This window comes from Ochotona curzoniae, unplaced genomic scaffold, assembly GCF_017591425.1.
Source record: "Ochotona curzoniae isolate NIBS_2020 unplaced genomic scaffold, NIBS_Ocur_1.0 scaffold_3208, whole genome shotgun sequence".
Lineage (NCBI taxonomy): Eukaryota > Metazoa > Chordata > Mammalia > Lagomorpha > Ochotonidae > Ochotona > Ochotona curzoniae.
In genome coordinates, this window is record NW_024467106.1 from 8,669,057 (window position 1) to 8,696,797 (window position 27,741).

General features: G+C 54.9%; 1 protein-coding gene and 1 pseudogene across 2 annotated transcripts in view; one reads left to right on the forward strand and one right to left on the reverse strand.

Moving 5' to 3' along the window:
* Positions 1-27,741, forward strand: part of DENND1A (DENN domain containing 1A) — a 486,903-nt gene that overhangs the window by 444,815 nt on the left and 14,347 nt on the right. Inside the window, exons 19-20 of one of the 2 annotated variants that reach the window (XM_040963819.1) lie at positions 2,180-2,311; positions 24,076-24,132. In XM_040963819.1, the coding sequence (XP_040819753.1) occupies positions 2,180-2,311; positions 24,076-24,132 (189 nt within the window). The remainder of the gene's footprint in view (positions 1-2,179; positions 2,312-24,075; positions 24,133-27,741) is intronic. The other variant, XM_040963820.1, reaches the window with a different exon arrangement.
* Positions 721-1,148, reverse strand: LOC121172511 (annotated as a pseudogene).

Genomic DNA, 27,741 nt, shown 5'->3' on the forward strand with positions numbered 1-27,741 from the left:
TTTTTCAGTTCTTTCTGATTATTATTTGAAAGAGAGGGGAGAGCAAACAGAACTTGGGAGCTTCCACCCGTGGGTTCCTCAGCCTCTCTCATCACCCAGCCTCAGCCTGCCTGAGACAGAGCCAGCTTGTATGAGCCTCTTCACGCCCCGCATGAACCTGAGAAGTATCCTGTCTCCCTGTGGGGTGTCCCTGGGCTGGCCTCCCCAGGCAAGCTTGAGTCCTCAGGAACGGGCAGGCAGCTGACCATGTAAGCCCAAGTGCCCGCACATTTACCTGGGAGGCGTGTGTGTCTGTCGCCCAGAGCCCTATGGTTTGAATAGCTGCTGATATTCTAGACCGCTAGTTGTGTGAGCTGTCTCCTTGCATCTTCAGAGCTACTGGAGTTTCCCACTTCTGCAGATGAGGAAACTCAGATGCAGATGTAGCCCTGTTCCTGCCCTGCGTGTCCCTCCTCTCTCCCAACTCAGCTGAGAACGCCCATTTACCCAGCGTCTCTGATGGGCACTCTGATTTCATGAGTACTCTTTAGTCCATATTTTGTTGACAAAAATGCCTATTTGTTTTTGAAATAAGAAGAATCGGAAATGGTTTTATTCTTTTTTTTCCCCAAGAGGCATTTCATTAATGGTTCTAGTTTATTTCCTCCCCACCCCCCCAAAAATTAAATGAACAATAACCTTAAGATTTTATTTGCTTCATAACAAAGCAGAGAATGAAGATCAGAACTGAATCACTCGGCCCTTTCTCTTCTCTCCTCCCAGTTCAAAATGTTCCCATGTTTTAATAGCCAACATTCTCTTGGATCTGTGCTTGGGCTCTGCACACTCAAGGCTCAGCACTATCTCCTTTGTCGTTTTAGCCTTTTCCCAGAAAATTGGCTTAGTCCACCCCCCACACACACACCCAGAGCCACCCTGCTTCCTACCATGCTGCCTGGCCCTTCTTACATGGTGTTACTTTGTGGGGATGGTGCTTGCCACACTTGTTGTGGAAGGCCCTGTGCATTTTAGGAACATTCAACCCGTTTGCAGAACGCTATCAGCACAAAAAGGCAGTTTTATCTTTTGACTTCTGGGTGTGAGCTATTTCTACTGAATTTGGAAAAAAAAAGGCAGGGGGAAACAGTGTGACCTACATGTGCACCCATTCTCTGGCTTGACCGATGCTCGCCACTGCCAGCCCAGACCAAAGGGCCCTGGGCACTGCCCGCTGCATGCTGGAGCTCTTCTTGTCCTTAGACCTCGAGCCCGTCCATCCACAGCACAACCTCATTCAACTCTATGGATTTAAGAATGCCCCCGTGGTTGCCTGAGTCCCCCCAGGTCACAAACGCCCCCCGCAAACCTCTGCCATGAAGACCCAGGGGTAGAGAGGAAGGTCCCAACCAAAACACGTCAGGTTCTGAAACATAGGAAAGATGTCCCCACTCACAGATAAAGTTATGCAAATTTTTAAGAATGAGATCTAGCTTTGCACCTATTAAATTAGCAATAAGGCTAACAAGTCCCATGAAACTGACAATACACCCATCGCTGGTAATGGGTGTAAAACAGAAAACAATTTGAAAGGATGAGCAAAAAGCCCTAAGACGGGTTCCTATCCTTTGACCGAATAGTTTCATGCCCAGGGACTCTCCATAATATATATGCAAAAGAAAGAAAATCTAAAGTATGTATCACTGGTATTTAGAAGGAAAAACATAAACCTCAAAACTACATGTATGCCCAAAAGCAGTGGAATGGTTTCCTAAATCATTGTTTATCTGCTCAGTGAGATATTATGCATCCATTAAATGATCATAGTGATGTGTGTGCAGCTCCATGGAGATGTTTATAATGAATTGGGGAAAAGCGGGCTGTAACATTATGCATGAGTTGTGATTGCAAGTAATTTTTAAATGTCTGCCTGTAGACAAAATGAATAGGAAAATAGCCATGTTCAGATAGCAGGGGTGAAGGATGATTTTTGTTTCTCATCGTCCTGAATTATGATGTTATCTTTGTAATACAGACGTGGATCATGTGGGTCTGTCTGCTGCTTCAGTGTCTAAGAGCTGAGTCAGCCTTTCATTTCCTCCACCTGTCAGGGGAGGAGAGGCTGGGGCAGATTCAGAGCTGTGGGGTTTGGGCCCAGACTCCTGACCCCAGATCCTAACTCCCACCATGTCCCTCCCGGCAGGACATCACGGAGAATGGCTGTGCACCCCCCACAGAGGAGCAGCTGCCCAAGACTTCGCCGTCCCCGCTGGTGGAGGCCAAGGACCCCAGGCTCCGGGAAGACCGCAGACCCATCACCGTGCACTTCGGACAGGTACGTTCCGGCCCTTGGGCAGGCCTGACTGATTTTCGGGTTTCAGCAGGAATCTGAAGTATTGGCAGGCAGGAGAGAGTTCACCATTTTGTACTCTGTTTCACCAAAGCAACTACAAGAAGTTTGCTCACATCTTCAAAAGGAGTTTTTTTGTGTGTGAACGTGTTTGGAAAGTGCATTTTCAGAAATGTCAAGGACGGCTCTGGTCGTAGACTAACTCAACTCCTGAATGAAGTCATTTAATTGTAGCCACTGCCTCCCTGCCAGCACCTGGCACCAGGCTTAAGGTGCCTCTCAGTTAGCTAAGCATCTCATTAGAACACTTTAGCATCCCAGGGCCTTCTTTGCACCTTCAAATAAAAGACAACAAGCAAAGTCTTTATTTTAAAAAAAATCAATTAGGAGTTCTTTATTAACATGTTTCCTGAAACTCAGTATCCAGAACCGTGCCTTCCCCGGGTAAAGAGCGGCTGAGAGTCCAGAGGTCTGCTTCCCTAACCAACTCTTTTCCAGCGATCTGAGACGTGTGAAAAACCATTGATTTGTTTGATTTTTCTCCCCTTTCAATGAAACACTGAGCCGTGTATGGAAACTAATATTTTGTATCTACTTTCCATTTGTGGTTAGATTTGGGGTTGGGGAAGTTGTATGGATGTACCTGTTTAAGGTCCTCTCGAGTTGACTCTTTGGTGAGCAAAAGGTGTTTCTTTATGGTTGAGGATAAATGGTTCATGAAGCAAGATGTGGCTGTAACAGGAATGTGCAAGTTTGTTCTCAAAGCACCTGATTCTTCAGGCACCCATGCAATAACCTTTGGGCTTTTTTTCCTAACCGCACAGTGTCTCTCGCTGAAAGCCCTGGAAGCCCACACGTAAAATGCTCCCATTTTATGACAACCATGTAGCAAGAGGCCGCTGGGTACCAGGAACTAAGCTATGTAGACATGACGACGGGGTAGGACTAACAAAATACTTGCCACTGTCAGGGTTGAGTTGGTCACAAGCTAAGAATTGTCCATCTCAGATCGGAGTTCTCTCATCCTGCGTTCATGCTTCCTTAACTTGGGGCTGCTCCCCTCTTGCCGAAGTCACACGTAGAAGGGGCTGTGATCAAATGGAGGTGCCACTCAGGAAAGACCTAGCCAGGGGCAGAGCTAGTCTGACGTTGGATGAGCCTCCAGTCACCATCAGTGCCCATGCCCCAGGGAGCTGCCAGCTTCCATCGTGTGGGGGAAAGCTGCATCCCAGTCCCATAAGCCACGGGCACCTGCTACAAGCAAGACCCACGTGGGCTGTCACCAGCACATTATCCCAGAGTCAGCTTCCTCCATTCTTTTGTCCTCATTCCAGTACACTCTAGCCTTCCCATGAAAGGAGCCCCTCGCTGGAGTTGGGGACCCGTTACACAGAAAGAGAGGGTGGGGGAGAAGGGCTTCACAGTGTTAAACATGCCATTTTGTGAAACACACATGAAAAAAAGGAGGCCCTGTTTGAAATGGAGAAAGACCCTTCTTTCCATTGCAGCAAGAAGTAGAGACGCTTTAATGTCACTCCCAGCTAAATGCAGACTAAGAGTGCAGTGTGTGCCTCCATGCACACACGCACTTGCTCACTTGCTCACGGGTGGGGGATAAACCATTTAAAAAGCCACCCCCAAACCCTGTTGAAAGAAGAGCTGTCTGTGCCTTCCCAGGTCTGCAAACCGAAGAGGATGAAAGTGGCTTTTTTCCCCCACCCCGTTTGTCACTTCCCTCACGTGGCTGCCGGCATTATGCAAGTGTACAGGAAGGCAGGATTCTTTATTTTTAATGCATGCATGCGGATTAAGGTCAAGCCCCCGGTATCAGCCATGCACGAGCTCTCCCTTCCAGCTGCAGCCACAGAGCCTACCCACAGCCACGAGATGCCTTAATTGAGACGTGCTGTCAAAGTGACAAACACATTTGCATACAGTCTACACTCTATTTATTTTCTCGGGAAAGGTCTACAGTCTGCTGTTGGTTGAACATTCTTAATCAGTTTGCTGGAAGTGAACTGCCAGCCAGCTCGCTTATGCCGGGGCCCCCTTCTTCATTAGGTGACAGATTAGCTGCTGGGGGGATGGGCCAAGGAGAAAGCACAGACCCCTGTCTTTTAACTCTTTCCGGCTTTTGCCCCTCGTGCATGCTAGGTCATCCATGGTCCTTCCCTGGGGTTGCTCGCCCTGACAGGCCACCAAGCATAACGTGCAACACTTGCTGGGCACAGGCCATTGATGGGCAGGAGTTTTGGGGACCTGCTGTTCTCCGCCAGTAGAGTGTCTTCTGAGTTCTGGTTCAGAAATTTTTGCCACATGTTCCTGCCAGCTCTTGTTTGTTTGTTTGTTTGTTTGTTTTTGTTTCGTTTTATGTTATTTGTTTGTTGAACAGACTCTCTAGCCCCACAACCATCTGACTTTAGCCTGGTCTTGAGTGTTGGCGTTGGTGAAGTCAGAGGCTTGATGCGTTGGTCCAGCTTTTCCCTAGGCACGTGAAAAATCTTGTCAGAGTTCATCCCCATATCACCAAAGCCACTCAGATAGCCCCAGTGTTAACACACTTGTTTTCTTGTAAAATCATGGCATCTCCTGACTTCCTGTATCTTGCACTGTGTGCTAGCACCCGTAGAGGAAGAGGTGGGTAACCCCATCCTACCAACCCCAAGCTAGAGCTCAGCGATGGGAGGGAACCTGCTCAGGACCCATATTGCCAGCCCGGACACCCAGGGTGGTTCAATGCACACCCACACGGGACCTTGGTTGTGGGCACAGCAGGCTTGTGCAGGCTGACCTCCGGAAAGTCCTCCCCTTGGGTCTGCGCTTCTGTTGATTTTGTTTCTGAGGAATGCTTAGCATGCTGCTGGGGATGAAGGCTGGTGACATGGTTGTCTGCCTCAGAGAGCAAGTGCCGGTGTGGACGGCCTCTAGAGCAGGGCAGGGGCAGCCTCACTTGGGGTGGTCCCTGACATAGCCTTCAGCCAGCAACCCTGGGGCCCTGGCCGACAAGAAAGTGCAGGGAATGCGGCTCACTGTCCTGGGCATTTCTCAATGGTCCCTGTGGTTACCCCTGTGTCTTCATTGCACGTCTACTCACCTGGATATTGGGACACATCATGTTCAAGACAAAAATCCCCTAGCCCCAAACTTGGGGGCATAAGTAGAGTCTGACCAGCACAGGGAGTGTGTGCATCAGAGCAGGAAGGGTTCTGGGAAGAAATGCGTGGAGCACTCCAGGCAGTCCATGGGGGGCACCCCTTCACCCCAACCCCCAGCTTCCTACTCCCGGGCTGGACCCCACCATCACAAGAAGGTTTGTCAGCAAAATGAACTCACCAGCAAGCAGCTCGCTCGTTTTTGGAAGCAGAAGAGGGATAATGGACTTGGGATGAGTAAAGTGAATGCATTCTGGGTTGACCTCTGTGTTCCCATGGAATAGTTTTTCAGGAGTTGAAAGGGTCAGAGAACTCAAGAGGGCCCACTCCTATCTGGGGAAATGTTTCCATTTTGAGGGGCCTGGAAATAGCCATTTTCCCTCTTCCCAAGCTGAGAAGCGATTGCAACAGTTTCGTGAGATACAGGTGCTAGTGTGGGAGACCTGAGACCAAATGATCTCCCCTGTTCACCTCTTGAATGTGAAAAACTGCAGCTCCACACACAGACCAGCAGACAGCTGCCAGGTTTGCCCAGGGCAGAACAGCCTGGAAGCTCCCAGGCCAGGGCAGAGGTAGGGGCACAGCGGGCAGCAGGGGGAATTGGCCAGGATGAGGGAGCAAGCTCAGCTCCTTTGTCAGAATTGCAGGAGGGCACACCTCCCCTGGCCAGGGGTGGGCAGGGGCATAGACAAGCTCAGCACGAGTACCCTCCTCTGCTGAGGTGGGGACAGGAAATACCTGTCCTGCTGTGACAACAGAGGGGAGAAGTAACATTGTTCCCTACAGGGCCCAGGTGGCCTGGACCGTGCCCTGGACCATAGAGGACTGCTCCCATTGGCAGGACGGTGGGAGGAGGAAGCAGAGGCCTTCCAGAGCTCCACTCTGTCAGGTTTCCCTAAATTGATTGATGTACAGAGTGACTGCCTTCCAGCCAGAGATTGCAAGCAGCAGGATGGAGAGGTACCTGTATTCTCCCAGTGGAGCCAAGGCTTCCAACCCGCATTACCATGAAGTCTGGAAAGCCAGCTGGACTACGGCCCAAACCAAGCTGCACGAGGGTTTGCAGGGAGCTGCCAGTGAGGGGCTCGGGTGCCCCAGCAGCTCCTGGGATGCGATGGTCTGCCATGTGTGTGGGTGTGGCAGGGAACCAATCAGGTCACAAACACCCTTGCCGAAGGCTAGAGAATCCCACCCAGCCCCCACACATCTCAGCACCTCACCTCTGAGCGCCCTAGTGAACAGCTTCTGCCACAGAGTTTCCGAGTCACTCATGCCTCCCTTCTCTTCTGCCCTTGCTTCCCCACCAGCTCCAGCAGGGGCTCCCACCTTCTCCAGATACCCGCCTCCAAGCTGGATCTCCCGCTCCAGGCGTGGCACCACTGCCCATCCAGGACTGGGTGCTCATTCCCCCCAACCCCCCCAGCTCCTTCCGTCTGCTTCCGGAGCACTGTTCAGTCCTCTCCTGTCCTTGCCCTCTGCTGTGGTGCAGGCTGCCTGATCCCTGGGCTGTGTCATAGTCTCCCGCTTGGTAGTGCCTCACAGCCTTGCAAGGGCTGCTTGGAGCCTGCACAAGTAGCTGTGTGCCCTGGCTGCTCCCAGTCTCCCCAAAGGCTGCAGCTTCCTGCAACCCTCACAATCCCCCACGTCGAACCCACAGCAGGTCCCTTTCAGATCACAAAGTGCCCCTCGATTTGGCTGTCACACAGCCTAGTGACTTTCTTGAAGACTTTCGCCACTGTGTCTCAGAAGTTCCCCTGTCCTCTGCAGGGTCTGGCCCAGAGCTGGTGGCCAGTACACCCCAGGAGTTGCTCATGCCTCGTATGGATGCTTAAATTAAGGCCTAACCAACTCATTCTGTGTCCAGCAAGGCATTTGGTTGCATTTCTTTTCCTATGATTATAATATTCTGCTCATTTGAAGATGACAATGACTACTCCATTGACGGTCAAAAACCGTTTCCAAACAGCTTTGTAGTATAGGGATGGAGATCCTCCCTCACCTGTGTGTGTTTCTGTGTCATCTTTGGGTCACTTGTGTGTGACCCCAGGAAGGGAAGGGACAGGAATGAGGCAGAGGCCTGGCTCCCCTTCCCAACCCTACCCCAGGGCACCAGGATGGGGGAATCAGGGCAGCAGTGAAGCAGGCATGAGTGGTCCAGCGGGAGAAGAGGCCTGTCATTTCTGAGTCATATCAAATAAGGCAGGAGCGTAGACTAGATGCAAGATTCCAGCTGTAGAGGAGACTGAGACGCTAAAACAAAATGCAGCGTGTGGCCCTGTTTTAAAGATATCTGTGAAAAAATCAGAAAATTGGGAGGTGAGGTGTTCTCATGAAATTATTGTTAATAGCATGGTTTCCTAGCGGTCTGTTTCCTCTCTAGCTGCCACGTTTAAAGAACCATGGTGCATGTTACATGTGCACACTCACACACAACACTGCTCACAGGGGCAGGTGTACCCCCAGATCCTCCTCCCTCCTCCCCCAGAAATGTAAATGCCGCAAGGCAAACAAACATGTATCCACTGCTGGAAACAGTGACCCTGACAGGACCAGTCACAGACTTTGCAATGCCGCAACTCTGGGCTCAGCTCTCAGCCTTGGCGCTAACTGGCAGGTGACCTCAGTAAATGACTTAACCTTGATGAAATCCAGCTATCTGTGACTCAGGCATAGCGTCCTAGGCGGCTGTGAGAATTAGGCCGAGTCCAGGCACACAGGCCCCTGTGACCTTCCATGTGTCTCCTCAGCAAACAGGGACAAGGCTGATCCCAAGTGTGCCCTCCCACCACCACCAGTGTGGCCTCCCACCACCTCCATCCCCCCAGTGCAGGGTGATCTGCTCACGTGTGCTTGGAACCGACCCGTGCCCTGCAGTTCTCGCTGGGAAGAGCACCACATCAGAGGAGAGGTGTCATGGCATGGAGGGGTCACCACTGGCACAGGAGATGGCAGGCGATGCTGCCCAGGCGTGACTCAGCACACGCGCTGAAGGGACAGGGCCAGGGCAGGGCAGCAGAGCCAAGCACGAGAAAGCAGGCAAGCACTGACCCAGCTCATCATCACTGCTGCCCACACCAGCCTCCTTTAGACCCCGTTGTTTCCTTCCACGTTGCCTGGCCCCGCTTTCCACTGCCCCAACCCCTGCTTTCTGCAGGAAAGCAAGGGCCACTGGGGCTGTCTCCCCCAACCCTGAGCTCCCCACATCCTTTCCGTGTGTCAGCTGCAGTGTGACTGTGACGTCACCATCTGTCCTGGAGGGGTGGCTGTCCACTTGTTCACTGCCCTTCCCACAGGCAGCCTGGCCTCAGATCAGCAGCAGAGCATCAGGGTCTCTCTCTCTCTCTCTCTCTCTTTCTCTCTCTCTCTCTCTCTCACATACACACACACACACACCCATCTTTCGTGGACATTCCCCTTTGCACAGCCCAGGCTCATTAATCTTTTAGTGGGAGGCTGCCCCTGTGTGCTCCCCAGGGCAGGCCTGCTTATTTCAGGAGATCTCACCAATCAGCAAAGGGATCTCAGAGTCTGGAAGTTTGAAAGGACTGGGTGGAGAACGCGGGAGATTGCTGAGCAGGCAGCCAGTGTGGCCTCAGAAGACAGCGTGCCTCTTGCCACAGGGAGCACAAAGGGAGGGCGGAACTCCCCATATGCTAGGGCGAGCCTGAGAGGGCTCAGCAGCCTGATAGAAACCCACATTCAGGGTGACATGGCCTCCTGGGGGTACCAGAGAAGGATGGTGACAGAAGGGCTAGGATCCAAATTCCATCACCCTGTGACACCAACCATGCTTCTGGACTTGAACACCTGAGTGTGCGTTGGAACACCTCTTACGTGCTGGCCACTGGGATTTCTACAAGCAGTTGCAGAGTGGAGGTTATTCACTCCCCTCTCGCCACAGACAAGAACAAGTCTCCATGCCGGTCCCACACCAGATGACTCCAACACGCTGGCCCACCTTGAGCCACCCTGTGAGGGTCTCTGATTTCTTCTTGCACCAGGGAGGAAAGAGGCTGAGAGAGGAGGCCAGTGTGGCCGTGGCGGTTCCCCAGCCAGGAAGCAGCAGTCAGATTCAAAGCTATGTTGTCCAGCTTGAAGCAGGAAAAACAAAATGGTGTGTGTGAGAGGCAGATCTGGGGTATCAGGTGTCCGCTCCGTCCCAGGAACCAGAGGCAGGCCTGTACTGGGCATCTGCAGAGGTTGGAAAACTCTGTGTGGTATGAGGTACAGAACCCCCAAAGAGAAGTTGCATGTCAGCTCCAGGTATGGTGTGACCAGGAATCACATCATGGCAAGAGGCCATTTCTTCCAATGTCTGAATTTTTTCCTTTTTGGTTTTGGTTGTATTTCTTGGCTGTGCCTCCCCTCATAGTGCAGCGGGCGAGACGGCTGCTGGGGCTCCAGCCCACATCCTTCCAAGTGCGAGCCGCACAGCACAGCATCCCTTCCCAGGAACTACTGCATGGAGTGTGGGGTTCACATGCCCAGCGTGGCCCAGGGTTTCCTGCGTGCCTTGCCCTGTGCAGAAGGCTTACAGGTGAAAGCACCTCCCTAGGAGGTGAAGGAAGAAGTTATTTCTAGGGAAAATAAAACCAAGAGGGCTCTTTTGCTAAATGTGTTTATTTATTTGGAAGGCAAGAGTTACAGAGAGGGAAAGAGAGATCTTCCATCTGCTGGTTCTCTTTTTTAAAGATTTATTTTTATTATTTTTTCATTGGAAAGGCGGATATACAGAGAGGAGAGACAGAGAGGAAGATCTTCCGTCCCATGATTCACTCCCCAAGTGAGCACAACGGGCCGATACTATACCAATCCGAAGCCAGGAGCCTCTTCTGGGGCTCCCACGCGGGTGCAGGTTCCCAAAGCTTTGGGCCGTCCTCGACTGCTTTCCCAGGCCACAGGCAGGGAGCTGGAAGGGAAGCAGGGCTGCCGGGATTAGAACCAGCACCCATATGGGATCCCAGGCGTGCAAGGCGAGGACCTTAACCACTTGCGCCACCGCGCCGGGCCCCAGGGGGTGCTTCTACTTAGAGTCCTACACTGTGCTGGGGGCACACAGACTGGCAGCCTGCAATGGGGAGTCAGCATCATTGGCCTGCAGTGTGGTCTCCAGAGAAGGTCCCATTGATCACGTGAATAAGAAATGAGGCGAAGCTGAGCTCCCTGTGCAGGGCCCAGCATGGCTTCCCCAGCTGGACTCTGCCCTTCCCTTGGCCAAGCTGCGGCCCAGCATCTCTGTGTTCATTCACCTGCCCTTTATGGGCATCTCCTGTACTCCAAGACCCTGGGCCAGGTGCTGGAGGGGTTCCACTGTATCAACCCCAAATGTCTCTGCCACTAGGGAAGTCTTCCCTCTTCCCTCCATGCCCAGGGTCACCCCACAGCTCTGCACCTGCTGCATTCACTGTCCCTAGACAGGGCGGGGGGCAATGCTGGTTTACCTCCTGGCCCTACACAGGACCTGGCACACACTAGCTGCCCATGGGACTTTGGGGAGTGGCCAAGTGGTGAACAAATGAATGCCCAAAAGGGAGAGATTCAGGGTAGAGATAAACATCATCCCTTATGCCCTTGGACAGCCATGTGGGGCAGCAGACAGAGGAAATGGAAAAACCAAGGTGCCTGATGTTCTGTGGGGCCTGTGTCCATGCAGGAGCCCCTATGGGCAGGGCCGTGTTGTGAGTGACAGGCCTTAGGAGCGACCAAGGTCCTGCCATGGTCAACAGCGAGGACAACAGGGCAACCTTGCAAGGGATCAAACCAAGCCTAAAGGCCCTGTATCAGAGCTGCTGGGAAGCAGCTCCCTGCCAGAAAGGTGGTGAGCCCAGCAGGCCAAGAGTAGGCAGCTGGATTCAGCGAGACCAGGGGAGGCCTCTGCTCAGATCAAATGTCTCAGTACCAAGGGCAGGGGATTTGTCCCAGTAGAGGAGAGGAAATGAGATGTAGAATATTGACAGTAAATTATATCCCACAATACAGTCCCCTGCAGGGTCCACTCACTGCCTGCAGTCACATGGGGCATTCCTGCACTGTGGCTGTGGGATGCTGTGCCAGGAGCTGCCTGTCATATAGTTCCAGCTGTCCCCAACCCCAAAGAGGTGGCTGCATTGCCTGCAGGTGAGATGAATTATCATCCTGGCAGTGCCAGGACTAGTGGAAGGAGGAGGGGAAAGAGAAAGGTGTTGGGCAGACAGAAGTGGTTTCCAGGGTGGTGTGTACCTGCTGTATGGGAACCAGGCCCTGCCACGAGTGTCATCTCATGTATTGTCCCCAGCAGTCCTTGTAAGCTCAACACTCAGGGAAGTCACGCAGCAGGCAGCAGAACAGGAGTTCAAAGCCATGCCCACCCAATGCCAGAGCTGGGCACTCTACACCCTCGGGGAGCCCTTCGCATTGGTTCCACCTGCCACTGAGCCGTTTGCTGTGGCTGCCAACATTCTGGGACGTGTTGGGAATCCAGCGACATGGATGAGGGTGGCTGTGGAGGTCAGTGTCACTTTGCTTTGTCCCCTGAATAAGTCTGTGGGAGCCAGGGTGCCTACCCAGCAGGGTGAGGGCACAGGGAGGCTGCCTTCATGAATGTCCACTGTTTGCCTGGCAGCAACACAGGCAGGCTTTGCCTCACTCACATCCTCTTCCCTAGACTACAGCAAGAAGCACCACCACTGCCTGTCCATCTCTCTTTCCTTCTCTCTCTTTCTCTCTCTCTCTCTTCTTTGAAAGGTAGAATTACAGAGAGATCTTCCATCTGCTGGTTCACTTTCCAGATAGCCACAATGGCCCAAGCCATTGCCAGGATCCTGGAACTCAATCCGAACTTCCCACTTCTATGCAGGAGCCCAAGATCTTGAGCCTCTTCCACTGCTTTCCCAGGCACGTCATCAGGGAACTGGATTGGAAGTAGAGCAACTGAGAGTCAAACTGGTACTCTTGTTGAATGCTGGAATTGTGGCTCACCCCCTCTGTGCCCCACTGCCCTCTTTTTATTGGGGGCAGATCTGAGCCTAATCCGCTGGTCCATTGGATGGATTCACACTCAAAGGCCTTGCTTCTACTTACTCATTGCCCTGAGCAGGGGCAGCATCCCTGCCCCAGTAGGGTCCCTAACCCAGGTGAGTACTTCTGCCTGGGCAGGTTTGTCATCAGGGAGCTCAGCTCCAGGTATCCTGAAATGCTCTCTCCCATGTTGGTACTGCACAGGATGTGGTGACAGGATGGGACAAGAACCTGTGAGAGGGCTGTCTCCCAAAGGACCGTTGAGCCCATCCCACATCCTAGGCACTGCCTAGAAGGTTGAACCAGATTCTACCCATCAGCCACGTGACTCCAGGGCCACAGCCACCTTGTGGCCTTCCTTCCTGGGGATGCTCACCTGCAGGTGCCTTAGGGTGGGTTCCCGTGTGTGTATGCAGGGCAGTTGACATGGGGAGTCAGTTTGTGGTGTTTGCACATGAGGAGCAGGTTGCACCTTGGCCAAGGGGCAGCTTGACAGGTGTCATGGGAGGGATGCGGTCAGGATGTGGTCGCCCAGGGCCTGCTGTCTCTCTGCAGAGGCAGGGTTGGAGAAAGGGAAGTCATGGTGCCAGAGCCATGTCAGCCTTCCACAGTCCTGACCACAGTACCCAGCTAGTAGCTCCTCTTGCTATATCTACCTCCCATCATTTTGATTGGTAGTCCCACAGTCTCTGAGTTCTTGGCAGGCAGAACCCTGAGTTACACTTCTGTGCCTTCATCCATCCCCTGCCGCATTCAGGAGACAGTGAGCCTTATTGGGTGCCAAGCCCTGTCCAGGGCCCCTAGGTCACAGGGGAACGGGGTGAGATCCCTTCTTCATGGCACTCAGTCTGTAGGGGAGGGATTCACCAAAACCTGTATAAAAAGAAACACCAGTGGACATGCATGCTGGCATAAGGGGGATGAGGGTGCCTGGGGAAGCCAGGGAAGGTTTCTCGGAGGTGACATTTCAGCTGGATCTAGAGAGAAAAGTTAGGTATCTAGTGGAGCCAGAAGGCATGGATTTTCAGTTCGAAGGAATAATAAGCACAGGCTAGGGGGGTGACTTTTCAGGGACAATGGAGCTGAGGTAGAGAGATTGAGGGCCAGCAAGCAAGGAGGTACACTGTAGACGTAGGTAGTGGCCAGGCCCTGGGGCTTCTTGAACCAGGGTCTTCAGGTGACTTGGAGCCAGGGAGGCAGCACAGCTGTGCTGCCGTGGGGAGGAGTGGCAGGCCACGGATGTCACCTCCTAAGGTCCGGACAAGATGCAGTACAACACTGACCCCGCTCACTGGGTGTGCGTGAGGATGCTTAGGAGCCTGGACCCAGTGGGCAGAATGGTACGAGGCTGGGGGTCTCCAGCCTCCATGCACTAATGAGGTCTGAGGGACAGTCTAGAGGCAGCAGGACACCCAGGCCGTGGACTGTTACCAGGCTGCCCGCTCTTGAGTGTCCCCTGGTTGCCCCCATCAAGTATGATGTGCAACGTTATGTTAAACCGACTTTGCGGTCAGCCCCTGAAGATGCAAGCGTGTGCACGGGCCACATGGCGAGCTTGCAGTAGTTGTACCACCCACTCACAATATTGTTCCAAACTTGCAGGAACCCCACACAGGCATCTTGTTAGGCTTGTTGCACCAAGGACCCCATAAATAAACAGCATAGTGGGTCTGGGCATCCTGGGGCTGGAGGGATGGAAATTGAGGCATTGCATAAATAATACATATTTACAAATAAACATATTGGGGCATTAGCATGGACCAAATCCCCTCACTTCACAACCACGCGAGGCTCCAAGGGTCTGCCAAATGAACGGGGCTCCCATCCGTCAGTGCACAGGGTGCCCTGCTGCGTGCTGACCGTGAGGCCTCTGCGAGGTGAGGGCAAGCAGCGACGTGGCAGGTGCCCCCCCCTCCCCACCAAAGTGTGACCCCTACGGCGGCCGTGCGTTCCTACAGATGTCTTCAGGCCTGGTGCCGAGCTGAAGGCTGATTAGCAGCAAGTTGCAGGATGTAACGGGCCGCACCTAGGAGAGGATGGCTGGCGGGGGGGGGGGGGGGGGACAGGACGGGGGCTTTGCAGTTCCTAATTATACAGCCTCGCCTCGGCTCGCACGCACAGGGTGGGAACGCGCCCAGCGCCAGTTGGCTGCCTGAGCTGCTCAGATCGTGAGAGCCCTGTAACTTCCAGCCTCTGCACCCCCCACCCCTCCCCTGAACCCCCAAGGTGGGGCCGGGTTTTACAGGAAGTCAGTCAGCCGTCCCCGCTGCCCCTTTTCTGAGCCCTGGAGCCCACCAGGCCTCCAGGCAGCCACATCTGGGGCTTGGGAGGAAGCGCTGGAGCGGGCGCCCCTCCCCTCGGCTGTAATGGTACAATGCTGGATTCCAGTATTTTAAATGAAGAATATATGCAGTTAGCTGTGCGCTGACAATGTCCTTGAGGATTTGACAGTGAGATTTTCCAGCAGTTGGTCTTCGTTAGGATCCTGGCGGTGTTTAATAAGGCAGTCGAACTGCTGGCACCTTGGGCTCCTGTTTGTTCTCCGAGGGCTCAGGGGCTGCTGCGGTAAGCACATCGACCAGAGCTGATCATTACAAGGGCGTACGCCACCATGAATAAAAATGTCACACGTTTTCCCATCTCACAGCGGTACAAAATGTCAGTCCTGTCAAACACACATTGCAGGGAGCTGTGTGCAGTCCGTACAAATTGGAGAGCTACATATTCCCCCCGCTTTCTGATATTCTTCATTTGAAGCGGAAGAAAAACAGTTGTTAACCTATTAGCTAGGATTTTAAACTCTTCCGAGGCGGTGGATGGCAGACCCTGACATGGATAGCAGTGCATGCCAGGGTCCGGGAATTTTAAGCAGGGCTGCTCCATCCATTTGCTCCAACGGAAGGTGAAGACCCCCATATATCTGCCCATCTAGCTTTACCAGTCACATTGGGGGAATCTGGAGATGTTTCACATCTGAGCTTTCCCAGCACCCCACCATTTGCACTGCACTCAAAAAGCCACTTGTTTTGGGGGATGACCCTGGGGCTCCACGTGTCAGACTCGGGCATCTCCAGGTTGAGAGTTTGGACCGATCAGAAGCACGCCAGGGAGGTTGTCTCAGGGACAAAGTGACTCAGACGGTGGGACAGCGGCCAGCTGGTTTGGCACCATTTGGGCACTCGGCCATGGCCTGGCCGGCACTTTGGTGCTATTTCCCTCCCTGGGGCAAGTGGTTACTTTGCCCTTTACCATGTGTGTGCCAGGCCTCATGCCAGGCGCCAGGGCTCCAGATGTGAGCCCTCAGGGCTGCCCCTTCCCAAGGAAGGGACAGAGGGAGGGGTGCCCCAACAACTGTGATCTGAGAAGGGAACAGAACCTTGAGGGATACCCAGGAATCTGGGCAAGGAAGGGAAGGACTCCCTGGAGCGTGTGTGTGTGTGTGTGTGTGTGTGTGTGTGTGTGTGTGGGTGTGGGTGTGGGTGTTGTGGAAGGCAGAAGCCCAAGAGAGCAGGGCAGGAGCTCCCCCTACAGGGCTACTCATGGTGGGGTAGAGACTGGCTGTGGGACAGGAGCCAAGCCTTGAACGTGACCAGCGAGGCACAGGGCCCTGCAAAGTCAGGAGAAGGCAGCTGTTTGCACTTCCTGCTGGAGTGCTGTTGGCAGTGGAGATGATAAATGGGTGTTGGTTTTGTGGGGCTGGCCCTGGTCCTCCAGTCCCCGCTAAGGAGAGACATGGGCCTGGTGAAATGAGATGGCAGCGGAGATAAACCTTGCTATGTAACTGGCTTCACCGGAGAGGGGGGCAAAAGATGCCAAGGGAACAATGGCCCTGGGAGAATGCGAGCCACCTCGCAACCTCTCTACCCCTGTCACCACTCACAGAAGACACGTGGGCATCTTGGCAGCCCCATACAACCTCAGTGTCTTCATCCACCTTGGCAGGGTTATTGTGATTGTTTCAACACCTAAGGTTGAGAGTCCCTAGCAGGGGGCCTAGGTCGTGGCAGGTTCCCCTGGAAGCTCCTCTTCTAGCCTCCTGGGCTGTCACCCAGCACCCTTGATGGCTCATGGCTCTCCTAGACTAGGCAGCAGCCAGATCTGTCTCTTGCTTCTGTCTGGACAGCACATGGCACATGCCAGCAGGGCTCCCTGCCCCTGCCCACCTCTGCCCACTAGTCGGGTACCACCTGTTCAGACCCTGCACCTGCACAAGGCTGAAAACAAAAGGTTCCCCTCCCCCTCCCCACCCCTCTCCATTCCCGGAGCAGCCAGGGTCACCGGCCCCGACTCAGCCCTCCCTCGCAGCTGCCTCACTGCTTTTGTTCAGCAAGTGAACTTCCCCGTCAGCCGGGCTCCTTGCACGGGAAGTAATCAGGGAGCCTGACAAGGCTTCAAACCACAAATGCCACTACAAATTAGCCAGCGCCACGACAAAATACTACTCCTGTCAACATCGGGCAGTGACGCAGCGGCTCGCTGGGAACCAGGGTGCGACGGCTCCAAGTGCGCGGGGTTTACCCAGCCGAGGAGCATGGTCCGAGCCTAAGCCCACCCTCTCCCCAACGCCTCCCACCCCAGGGCTACCTCCAGTCTCCAGCCCCTGCTCATCACCCTTGCAGCAGGTCCCTCCAGACAGCAAACTCAAGGGACATGTGACACCCTCATTCAGGAGCCCGGTCCCCCTGGCTTGTCTGCTGTGGGGTGTGACAGGTTTAAACTGCCCCACCTGTAAAATGGGAACATGACAGAGTCTGCACGCCAGAGGTGTCCAAGCAGCCCATGGGAAAGCATGAGTGCCATGTGACCCACGCCAGGTGCCCTGGGATGCTCACCAGGTGGTCACGCTTTATTCTTGTTGCAGGGCAGGGGCCCCTCCACGTGTAGTTTCCAGGGGGGGTGTTTTCAGGAGAATGAGGGCTAACGGATGCCCTCCCCTCCTGGTGGGCAGCCATACTGAGTAACTCGTGGGCACTGAGCATGTGCCCCCTAGACCCCAAGGGCTGGTCCTTTGCAGCTGTTCTTGTTGAAACCCTAACGTGGATGCAGGCATTTGATAGCCACCCCTAACAAGCGGGACAAGCACAGCGGAGCGTGGAGCATGGGAGTCAGGAGAGCTGAGCCCGAGAGAGCTGGTTGGGCATTTCAAAGGAGCCACTCTACAAAAATGCCACTTCAATGCGCTCCTTTTCGGAGGCCTATCAAAGGAAGCCTCTTTTATTTCCATACCTTGCATAATAGCCGCTTTGCAGGCCTGAGGCACACAGGAGCCCTGCTCCCAGCCCCAGGCCCTTTGTGAAGCGTCGGACCCACTTCTCGTGCAGGTCAGAGCATTGAAGTGGCTACTAGCCAGCAGAATTAACCAGGTGAGCCCTGGGCTCATGCCACAGCCACAGGGCTAGACCACAGGCTCCGTCTCTTCAGCCTCGCCCTCCATTCCCAGTCAGCTGTCTGACTAAGGAGCATGCAGGGACAAAACCCGGGGCAGGACCCCAACTTAGGCCAGGCAGGAGACTGTTGGGAAAACGACAATTGGAACACAATTTGGACACAAAGGCATCAGTACCAGCCCTGCAGGCTGGGCCAGCTGTCTTGGGCACCAGTTGCCCAAGGGCACACCCACCTTCTCCAGCCCTCCCCAGGATGTATGCAATCCCAGACCTTTGGCAGACCTGCTGTGCCCAGAGCACCTGCCATCTTCCTCTCCTTGCTCACACCATCCCCCAGCCCTGCAGCCTGGGGTCTTGCCTAGCCCCCTGCTAATTTCCACATTTCCTTTTTATATGTGCTGTTTACCCAGCTGTGAAATGGGCATGCTCAGTCTTGATCTTCCAGGGGCCCTGCAGGGCTAGTCCCAACCAGGGGAGGAGTGAAGTAGGGATGCACTCCCACCTCCCCCCACCTGTGCAGACTCGGAGGATCCCTGCCCTGGCTCATGATGAACTAGGGACAAGCCCCTGGCCTCTCCCAAAGCCCCATCGTCTCCCCCTCTCTGGACGCCTGTCCTCCATGATGTAGAGTAGCTGCCTTGTTCCCCATGGAGGGTTCCTGGAGCTAGGGAGTACCCCAGCAGGAGGGACCCCCGCGTCAGCAGTGGGCAGGTGAGCGTTTTCCACACTGCGGCCCCACAAGGGGCGCCCCTTGGCCCAGGCTGCCAGGTAATTATGTTGATCTTCCAACATGACTAACCCTTCTGACCTTTCAAAAACAATTGTTTTTGCCGCATCAACAAATTAACTGCAAATCAGCTACCGTCCTCACGAACGAACGCGGCCTTCATACCGATGAATGTATTCTCATGGCTGATGGAGGCAAGCCCCGGTGGCCGGGCAGACACTGGCAAAGACCCAGGAGCCCCCGTCTTCCCTGGGACCCCATGTCTGCTGTGCCTCGGGTCCACACCTCCCAACGGTCAGGCAGCCAGAGCCCGCTCAGAAGTAGACAACGTCAAGCCCGTGGCAACAGGACCGTGGGTGTGCCAGGAACCCATTCTCCCCACGCCCCACACCAAGGCCTCCAGGGTCCGTCGTTTTGGGTCCCAGGTGATGTCCCTGCCACCAAGCTCAGAAGCAATGCACGTGTCTTAGCCGGACCGTCAAGGCCTGCTTTGACCCCCGCCAGCCCCTCCCGCCTGCACAGAGCGAATGCCACTCCTGGGTGAATGAGCCGGTGACCGCACGGCTCCTTCGGCAAGTTCTACCAAAAAAAGGAAGGAAATGGCAACAGTCCCCTTCTCGCCAGCTTCCTCTGCAAGGCACTGATCTCCGCTGAGCCGAGGGGTAAGGATCAGAAAAGCCGCGTCAGAGAGGGCTGCCATCAGCAAGTACAGCACCGTGGGCCTGTCTCACCTCCTCCCACTGGCAGCGTGACCTCACGCGAGTCCCTTAACCTGTCCAGGCCTCCCGTTTCCTATCTCTACACAGGAAATAATCCTGTCGGACTTGTCTCACCAGGGAGTGTGTGGTTCAAAGAAAAAAAGACAAGTGCTTTGAATGGAAGACACGTCCTATAAACAGGAGGAAAGATCGCCAGTCCGATGCCACGGACTTCAAAGGCAGCTTGCTGATGGCCACGTGTTCTCAAATTTGCACGACCCCTCCTGGGGAGAATCATGAGCCCCACGAGAAGGAGAGAGAGGCTTTCCCATGGTCCTGTCCCTCCCGTGGTCCTGTCCCAAGCCATCCTACCCTTGGGACCCCAGGTGACTCCTTCCCCAGGGAGGGGAGGCCTCCCTGCACCAGGACCTATGGCTTGGAAGTTCTTCCTCTTTCATGAAAAGTTCATTGAGACTCAATTCAGGAACTCACCCTAGCAGCAGAGTCGACATGGAACTCAACCAGAAAAGATGGAGCTGGGATGTGTTGCCCTGTCTTCCCGACTCAAAATACGTGTCTTGGATTTTTAACCCAGAAATACCCTAGACATGTAAAGAAAAGGTGTTTTTCTATGGTGCAGGTCCACCTCCACACTTTCCTTTTCCTTAAGGACAAAGACTGGGACTGGCTCCCCTCTGGAAGCCTACCCCCCAGGCAGTTGTCCCATAACTATGGGAGGATTTGTATGCTGCAGTAGTAAGACGGCCTCTGCTGGTAACTGTGACCTTGAGGAAAGCAGGTGCACTGTGCAGACCACCGAAATTCCCACTGCTCCCATCCTCCCTGCCTGTCCTGGCCCAGCCTGAGCCCAGCCCGGGAAGCCCAGATGCGTCTTCACTGAGCTGGGCTCCTCTCTACCACAGATTGCCAAGGGCCTCGTCTGTTTGAACTGACTCAAGAGACGGCAGACAAGGCGGTGATATTTAGACCCAGCCAGCGAGCCGAGGGTCGAGTGAGATGTGGTGTCTACACGGAGGCACCCGGGTCTCTCCATGTTCTGTGCATCTTGCAACAGCAGGAAGAGACTGGAACACACAACTGAGACACCCGGGGCCTGGCTCCCAGCTCTGTCACTCCTCCCTCCCCTGGGGCCTAACTTCTCTCCAGTCTGTGTCCTTGTCCAAGAAAGAGCAAGCACGTCGTTCAGGCCAGTGACACAGGAGCCTACCCTGGGCCAGGTCCTGTCCTGGGAGCTGGGAGGGTCAAGCACCAGACAGAGAACTGCTACCCACTGAAGGGGGCAGAAGGGCCCCTGGCCTCCAGGCTTGGCCATCACAGACTCCTGGCCAGCGCTGCAGATTTCACTGGCTTCCCTTTGTACTGTTGGAGTACCCATGTTCAATGCCAGCTTCAATATCCTGGCATCAAGGGTGTCCTTGTGGGAAAGACTGTGTTTCTGAGTTGATCACATCCCAGCAGCTGTCTTTAGCCTCTGTCTACATCCGGACTAGTCCCACTCATCGCTATAACCTACTCAAAATGTCTCAACTCTTCCTCCACCTGTTTCCTCCAGCTGGCATCCACTCCACACCCTGACATGGATGGGAAACTTCAGTCAGTCTGCCCCGCCTTCCTCCAGGAGACAGGGCTTCATCCTAGGGGTGTGCCCTGTATCCCTGGCTCTCCATGGCCATGAGCGCTATCAGACACAGGTGCCCACTGCACCTGGGCCCAGGGCACCTGCCAGGTGGCCAGTCACCCAGCCAGCCTGTGGTCCTGCTCCTGCAGTGGGCCCAGAAGGGCTCCCTGCAGGCCAGACACCCTAGTGTCCAAAACCTCAAGCCACAGTCCCCATGGCCAGCATTCAGTCCTCTGGCCCTCACCAGGTGGGCCTGGCCCAGCCTCAGCACAGCTCACCAGAGCCTGCCCCACTGCACACTGCGTGGCAGGCGTCCTGCTAACCAGGGGCAGCGCTCGGTTCCTCCTCTTCCCAGTCTCTGGGGTAGCTTTAGTGCACACCCCCTGGGAGTTCCCCCGCACACTCTGTGTCCCTGTCCCGGGCTCCGGCACCAGTCTGCTCAGCTTTAGTGCCCACATCTCCCTCTCTGGTGACTGATCCCTTAGTACTTGGAGAGCTTGCAGGGAAACTGCCTATGTCAGCCGGGGCAGTGTGGTTTCCTGGTTCTTGCTGCTCTTGCGGGGTCTGTCTGTCTGTCTTGCTCTTACTGCACCAAGACACGGGCAGCGTAAGAGCCTTTGCTGTTGTCTGCATCTGCCTGGGCTCACTCTGCTAGCTTCTAGGCTGGGCACAGCCTGGTGACCACTGTCCTCTGAGCATTCACACGTAACATTGTGGAAGAATAGCACTTCCCAACAACAGTTGTGAAAACAAGCGATTTGCAGAAGCCAGAGAATGGACATTGGCGGAGCTCGCGTGTGTGGGGAAGCAGGAGCCAGATGTCTCAGTTGATCACCTGTTGGGCAACAAGGGTGACACCAGACCCCAGGCTTGGGAGAGAAATTGTGAGAGCTGAGGGGGACAGCCTGTGTGCTGCAGACAGGGGCCCAGGGAGGAGTACGTGGAGCGTGATGTAGCAGAGGCTGTAGGACTCTGACGCTGTAGCTGGCATTTTCCAGGGGATAGTAATGGCTATTGCAGGAAAAGGGAGTCTGGGCTCAAATATGCCTGGGACTTTTATTAAATAGTACATACAGGTTTTGTCCTGGTTGGGCAGGGGAGCAGGGTGGGTGTTTGATTTCAAGGTCCCAAAGTGAGCGAGACAGCAAGCAGCAGTTTCCCAGAGCTGGCCCAGCCATGGAGGCTTTTTACCCTGGCACAAAGCATCCCTCTGCCCGTGCTGTTTCTCAGAAGACCCCACAGGAAACCCAGCCTTCCCCTGGGGCAGTGTCAGCATGCAGGTGGCATGCCTGAGCATGTGTTACTTTTTAAAATCCACTCTAGAAGCAGGTGCAGAGATTGGGGGCAGGACTACCTGTTAGCAGTCACCATCACCCGTGTCTGAACTGCCCCACACCAAAAGCCTGGAGTACTGCCAGGTCCGTGCCAGCCCTCCCAGGCTGGACAGGCTGCAGTGGGGCAGCTGGGGCTGTGTGAGGTCGCGAGCCCACCAGGAGCGCCTCTTGAGCTCCGCTCATGGTACCCTCCCACCAACCCCCCATTCTCCCCACCCCAACCTTGCTGAACAAGGATGGGAAGAGCCCAGGCCAGTGAGGGGAAGCAGTGGGATGGTGAGCCTGTGGCAAGTAGTCGCCCAAAGCAGAGGGACCAGGCACGAGGGGAGCAGGGGGCACTGCTGAGACACTACTTGGGTTGCCCACATCCCATGTCAGTTGGAGCCCCCGCTCCACTCCCACTTGGCTCCTGCTAATACACACACAGTCTGGGAAGCAGCAGAGGCCTGTCCAGACACTCGGGCCCTGCCGCCCACGTGGGAGAGCTGGATGGAGTTCTAGGCTCCTGGCTTTGGCTTGGCACAGTCCCGGCTGTCGTGGGCATTTGAGAAGTGAACCAGTGAATGGAAGATCTCTCTGTGTTTTTCTTTCAAAGGAAAAAGTAAAGCAGGTCAGAATTATTTTTAATGGTGTATTTAATCTAATACATCTCAAATATCATCATTTTCAATATGTAATCAATATAAAATGTTTTATTGATGTGCTTTACATTCTTTTTGCTCATTGAGTCTCTATGTTGCAGTGTATATTTTGAGCTTACAGTCCCCCCCCCTTTTTTTTTTTAAGATTTTATTTGAAAGGCAAAGTAAAGCAGAAACAGAGAGAAAGGTCTTTCATCTGCTGGTTTATTCTCTTAAGCGGTCCCATCCACCCACCGTGGCCAGACCAGACCCAAGATGGGAGCCAGGAGCTTCATCCAGGTGTCCTTCATGGACGCAGATGCCCAAGCACTTCAGCCATCCGCCACTGCTTTCCCAGGTCAACGAGCAGAGAGCTGGATTAGAACTGAAGCAATGGGGCCAGCGAAGCAAGCCAACTCCTGAAGTACTGGCATTGAATGTGGTGCTGACTGCTCCACTTCCCATCCAGCTCCCTGCTCATGTGCCAGGGAGAGCAGCATCTTGACTCCCGTTGCCTTACCCAGCATCCCCACACCTGCGCAGGGCATCCCAGTGTACAGGCTGTTGAGGGGACAGCCGCAGGCCTTCAGATGCAGAGTCCTGCAGGGCTAGCCTTCAGATCCTGGTCTCCAGGGCCAAGCTTCCTGCACCAGTCCTTTTCTTTTTCAACTGCCAGCAACATCCCTCTGCAGGCACAGGGAGTATCCATCAGAGGGGTCACCATGGGGCAGAGAGCTGAGACACTCCCCGCAAAGCCCCCCGGGCACTGGGCAGTGGGAACACTGGAAGCAGCACCTCACCGGGACAGGGTCTCAAAAAACCCAGGACATACATTTTTGAGGGGATTATTGGAACGGGCTGGGACCTTGTACCCCAAGGGGCAGGCAGGAGACAAGGCGTGGGACTTTGGGGCCACTGTGGGGGGTTTACCCAGAGTGGACTCCTTAGAGGTTGAACAAGAGGAGGTGCCGAGGGCTTGAAAATGGATGTGGCACAGTCCCACAGTGTTTCAGATGATCCCCTTGTCCTGTGTGGGGAATGGCAGAGGAGAGGAGAGCAGGGCCGGGGAGGCGGCAGGCAAGGCCCCATGGCACTGGCTCCAGTAGCTGTAGGCGCTCTGGCCCCGGGTCCATGTGTGGAAATGCTTCAGGCTCACTCGGCACGCACTGATGTTTGCAGTTTCCACTTTAATGCAGCTACAAAGACTCCACCCTACTCGACCGCCGCCTCCCAGGATCAAGCGCTGGAGGCCTGTGAGTAGCCAATGGCCGTGTCGTCCCCTCCTAACACTGCCTGAGCCCCTCTTTTACCCTAGCCTCACTAAACTCCGAGAGTGCGGACTCTCCTGCCTGGCAAAAGACAACTGGGAGTTGGTGTTTTTTTTTTTTTTCCCTCCGCTTCACTCTGCGCGGCATGAACCTGAACATGCATTCCCCGAGCTTCTGTCCCCCTTTTCTTGTGAAGTCCAGCACCTGGAAGGGCAGAGCTGTGGGTTGCTGGGGGTGCACGGGCTGGGTAGATGTGCGGTGTGTGCAACGTGAGAGAAGGGGCATGTTTCCAGCCAGTGAACTTTAAGAGCCCTGCTCCAACCGGGTCTGCCTCTCTGGATCTCACTCCTGCCACATCCTTGCCTGGAAACACCACTGGCATTGTCCCTCCTGAGGACGGAGGCTGCACCCCAAAAATACAGGGCTGGCTCAGATGGAGACAGGTGCCCCACATGGTACCCATGCCCAAGAGCAGAGGGGGGAGTCATGTCATACATATTAAAAAGCAGAGTCACGGGGAGGGCTTGGCCCCGTGTCATGCATCAGCCATCATCACCTAAGCAGGTACACTTGCCAGGACCATTTGGTGTTGGTCAGTGACCAACACGAGCAGCCACCACTCTATGGCTGAGCCAAAGGGGTCATCTGCAGTGGACAGCCCCCACAGAAAGGTGCCCAGCTTGCACCACCCTGGGCTGTACACGTGCCCAGGTCCACCTCCCCAGGCCATGAGGGCCAGACTGAATGGCATGCCTGTTTTGAACCCAGGGTGCCTACCATCAGCACCCATGAGTCACAATTCTCTGGGCAGGTGTGGAACCCAGAGAAAACTGAGGCCCACTAATCTAACCCAGTCCTCAACTGGAAACAGAGTCCTGGTGGCCCTGTCATCTCAGATCCCAGCTGCCTGGACCTTCTGTCTGCATGGAAGCAGAAATGGGTGCAGCAGCAGCAAGCTGGGCTCCCGGGAGTGTCCACAGCAGTATCTGAACCCACCAGGGACAAAGCAGGGACAAGAACGTGCCTTGTGTGCAGAACAGGCAGTCACCTCCCTTGTACGACCCTAGCCTCCCACATCAGGACACCTGGTTCTGTGTTCCAGCTTGTCACTGCAGACCCCAGGAGCTGATGGCTCAAGTGACTCAGTTCCCACCACCCATACCGGAAACCTGGGTTCAGCTCCCAGCTTCAGCCTGACCAAGTCCTGCCTGTTGCAGGCATCTGGGAAGTGAGCCAGCAGCTGGCAGCTCTGTGTCTTTGTGCCTAGGATTGAGCTGGGCTCTTGGATTACGTCTGTCCCACTCATCCCCCAACAAGAATCCAGAAGAAGTGGATGACTTTTCTGTAGCTTGTGGCCCGGGCCCCAGAGGCACTGAGACCTGGGCTGCCCTATGCAGGGCTACCTGCCCCTCTGCAACTCCTCCCATTCCCACCGGTCTTCCCATCGCGTGACAGCCAGCAGTGGGCAGCTGCCGGGATTCCCTGCGGAGTGCTGGGCTCCAGGGTGGAGAGGGGCTCTCCTGGGATGCACAATTCAGGGCAGAATGACTCCTCTTAGAAAAGCTGAAGAATTGGAGTCAGCAACAGTAGACTCTGTGCGTCTCAGGTTTTGGGGAGATGGCAGCTGGCATGGGGGTGCAGGGGGTTATTGGCCACATCCTCAGACAGTTGAGGACTTGGGGGTAGGACAGACATTCTCAGATGGAAAGGCCACCCATGCCCCTAGCTGGTGCTGGAGGTGACTGGCATGATGCTCCAGGCTACGCTCCCTGGGCGTGTGACAGGCGGCTCGAAGAGGCCTGCCCTGCTTTATGTCACCACCTGTGAAATGGGTTCAGCAGTCCCCACGTGACTGGCCACAGGACTTGGGCTTCCTTTTGATAGAGAAGGGAGAGGGAAGAGCAGAAGCAAACGCTGCCGCCGTCTTGGGGACCGGGGCTCGCCCTAGAGGAGCTGCGGTCGGCCCGCCCGCGAGCCGCTTTCTAAGCTCCATATTTATTATTTCTTGCTCACCATTAAAATCAAATGGACTCGGTGGTTTTGTATTCAATACACATTTAACCCTGCCGACTTGGATTTCTCAGGTTTTAAATCCAGTGGGGAATTGGCTGCCTTCCCAACCCTCCCTGCCAGACCCCCGAGAACGGAGCTGGAAATCTCTGCTCAGCATTTTCTCCCCTGTCCTCCTCAACCAGCACCACCCTGGGTGGGAGGCCAACACTGGGGTGTGGCTGGCGGCCTCCCCACCCCCATCCTGTCTGAGCACCCCAGAAACATGGACGTGATTGCTGAAATATGACAGGAGACGTCTGCCTCATCTTGTGATTCAGGCTTAATTAAAGTGTGTGTGTGTGTGTGTATGTGTGTCTGCTTGTGGCTTGCTGCCATGGGTGCGTGTGTGTGTGTGTGTGTGTGTGTGTGTGTGAGAGAGAGAGAGAGAGAGAGAGGGAGAGGAGGGAGAGAGAGAAATGCAAACCCATGCCCTCACCTCGTGTGCATGGTTCTTAAGTGTAGCCCAAGCCCAGAGGCCTCCTCGTATTCCTTGTATCCGGGTGGTCATCTGGAAGCCGAGTTTTGTGTCTGACTTTGTCCACCGCCGTCAGGTGCGGGCGGCTCTGGGTGTGCCTGCAGCCGTGCGTGCAGGGGGGGACTGCCCGGGTCGGTGATGCCTTGGCCTCGCTCCCCACCACCACCAGCACCACTGCGCTCCCCGCCCCTCCCCCTCCCTGTGCTGTCTGATTTATCATCCCTAATGAAGCAGTCTCCTCCATCGATCCCGCTGATTGCCAACCCCTTCCTTTTGTGTGTTGGCGCCGAGCCATTCACCGGCGCTCTGACAGCTCAGCTCGTCTAATTAGCTCTGTTGTTCTTTTTCCCCATGTTTCACCACGTTGCAAGTTCAGTTGAAGTTGCCACAAACTTAATCCCCCCATTTCAGCCCGCAAGTTCACATTCTTAACCCGCCCTTTATTGGAGCAGGGAGAAGCCCTGTGCAAGGCCCAGCTGACAGGCCTTAATGTCTGACCCTGTCTGAAAGCGCCTGCCCCAGGGCCTCCCCAGCCCCCCAGCTGCACTCCTGCCTTTGTGGGCAGCGGCCTGGGGAACCATTGCTACAATCCAGGGATCCAGTAGACATCACTGTGGCTAAGGGAACCGGCTCAGGGTTGGACAGGGAGGGGGAAGCGGGCAGAGCCACTCATGCGTTCAGGACATGCCAGCCCCCAGGTTCTGACAGCAGCATCATGCACCTCTTAGGTGGCACACAGCCACCTGCCCTTGTCTCTAACCTGTGTTGAGCCACTGCAGTATCCCAGGAACAGGGCAGGTGCTGGGAAGGATACAAGCAGCCCTGGGCACTGCTGAGATGCCCCTGTTGTTGACTGATGTGAAGCAGGATGGACATGAGTTGAGCCCCTGCTGGGTACCACAACCCATGCCTCACCTTCCCAGGAAACACACAGAAAATAGGCAGGTATGGCAGTGCGACTTGCCTTTCAAGACAAGGCTGAGATGGGACTGGCCAGTCCACAGGAAGCACCTGGGGTAGAACAGACGTGTGCAAACCTAGGTTTCAGAGAGACTCTGAGAAGAACC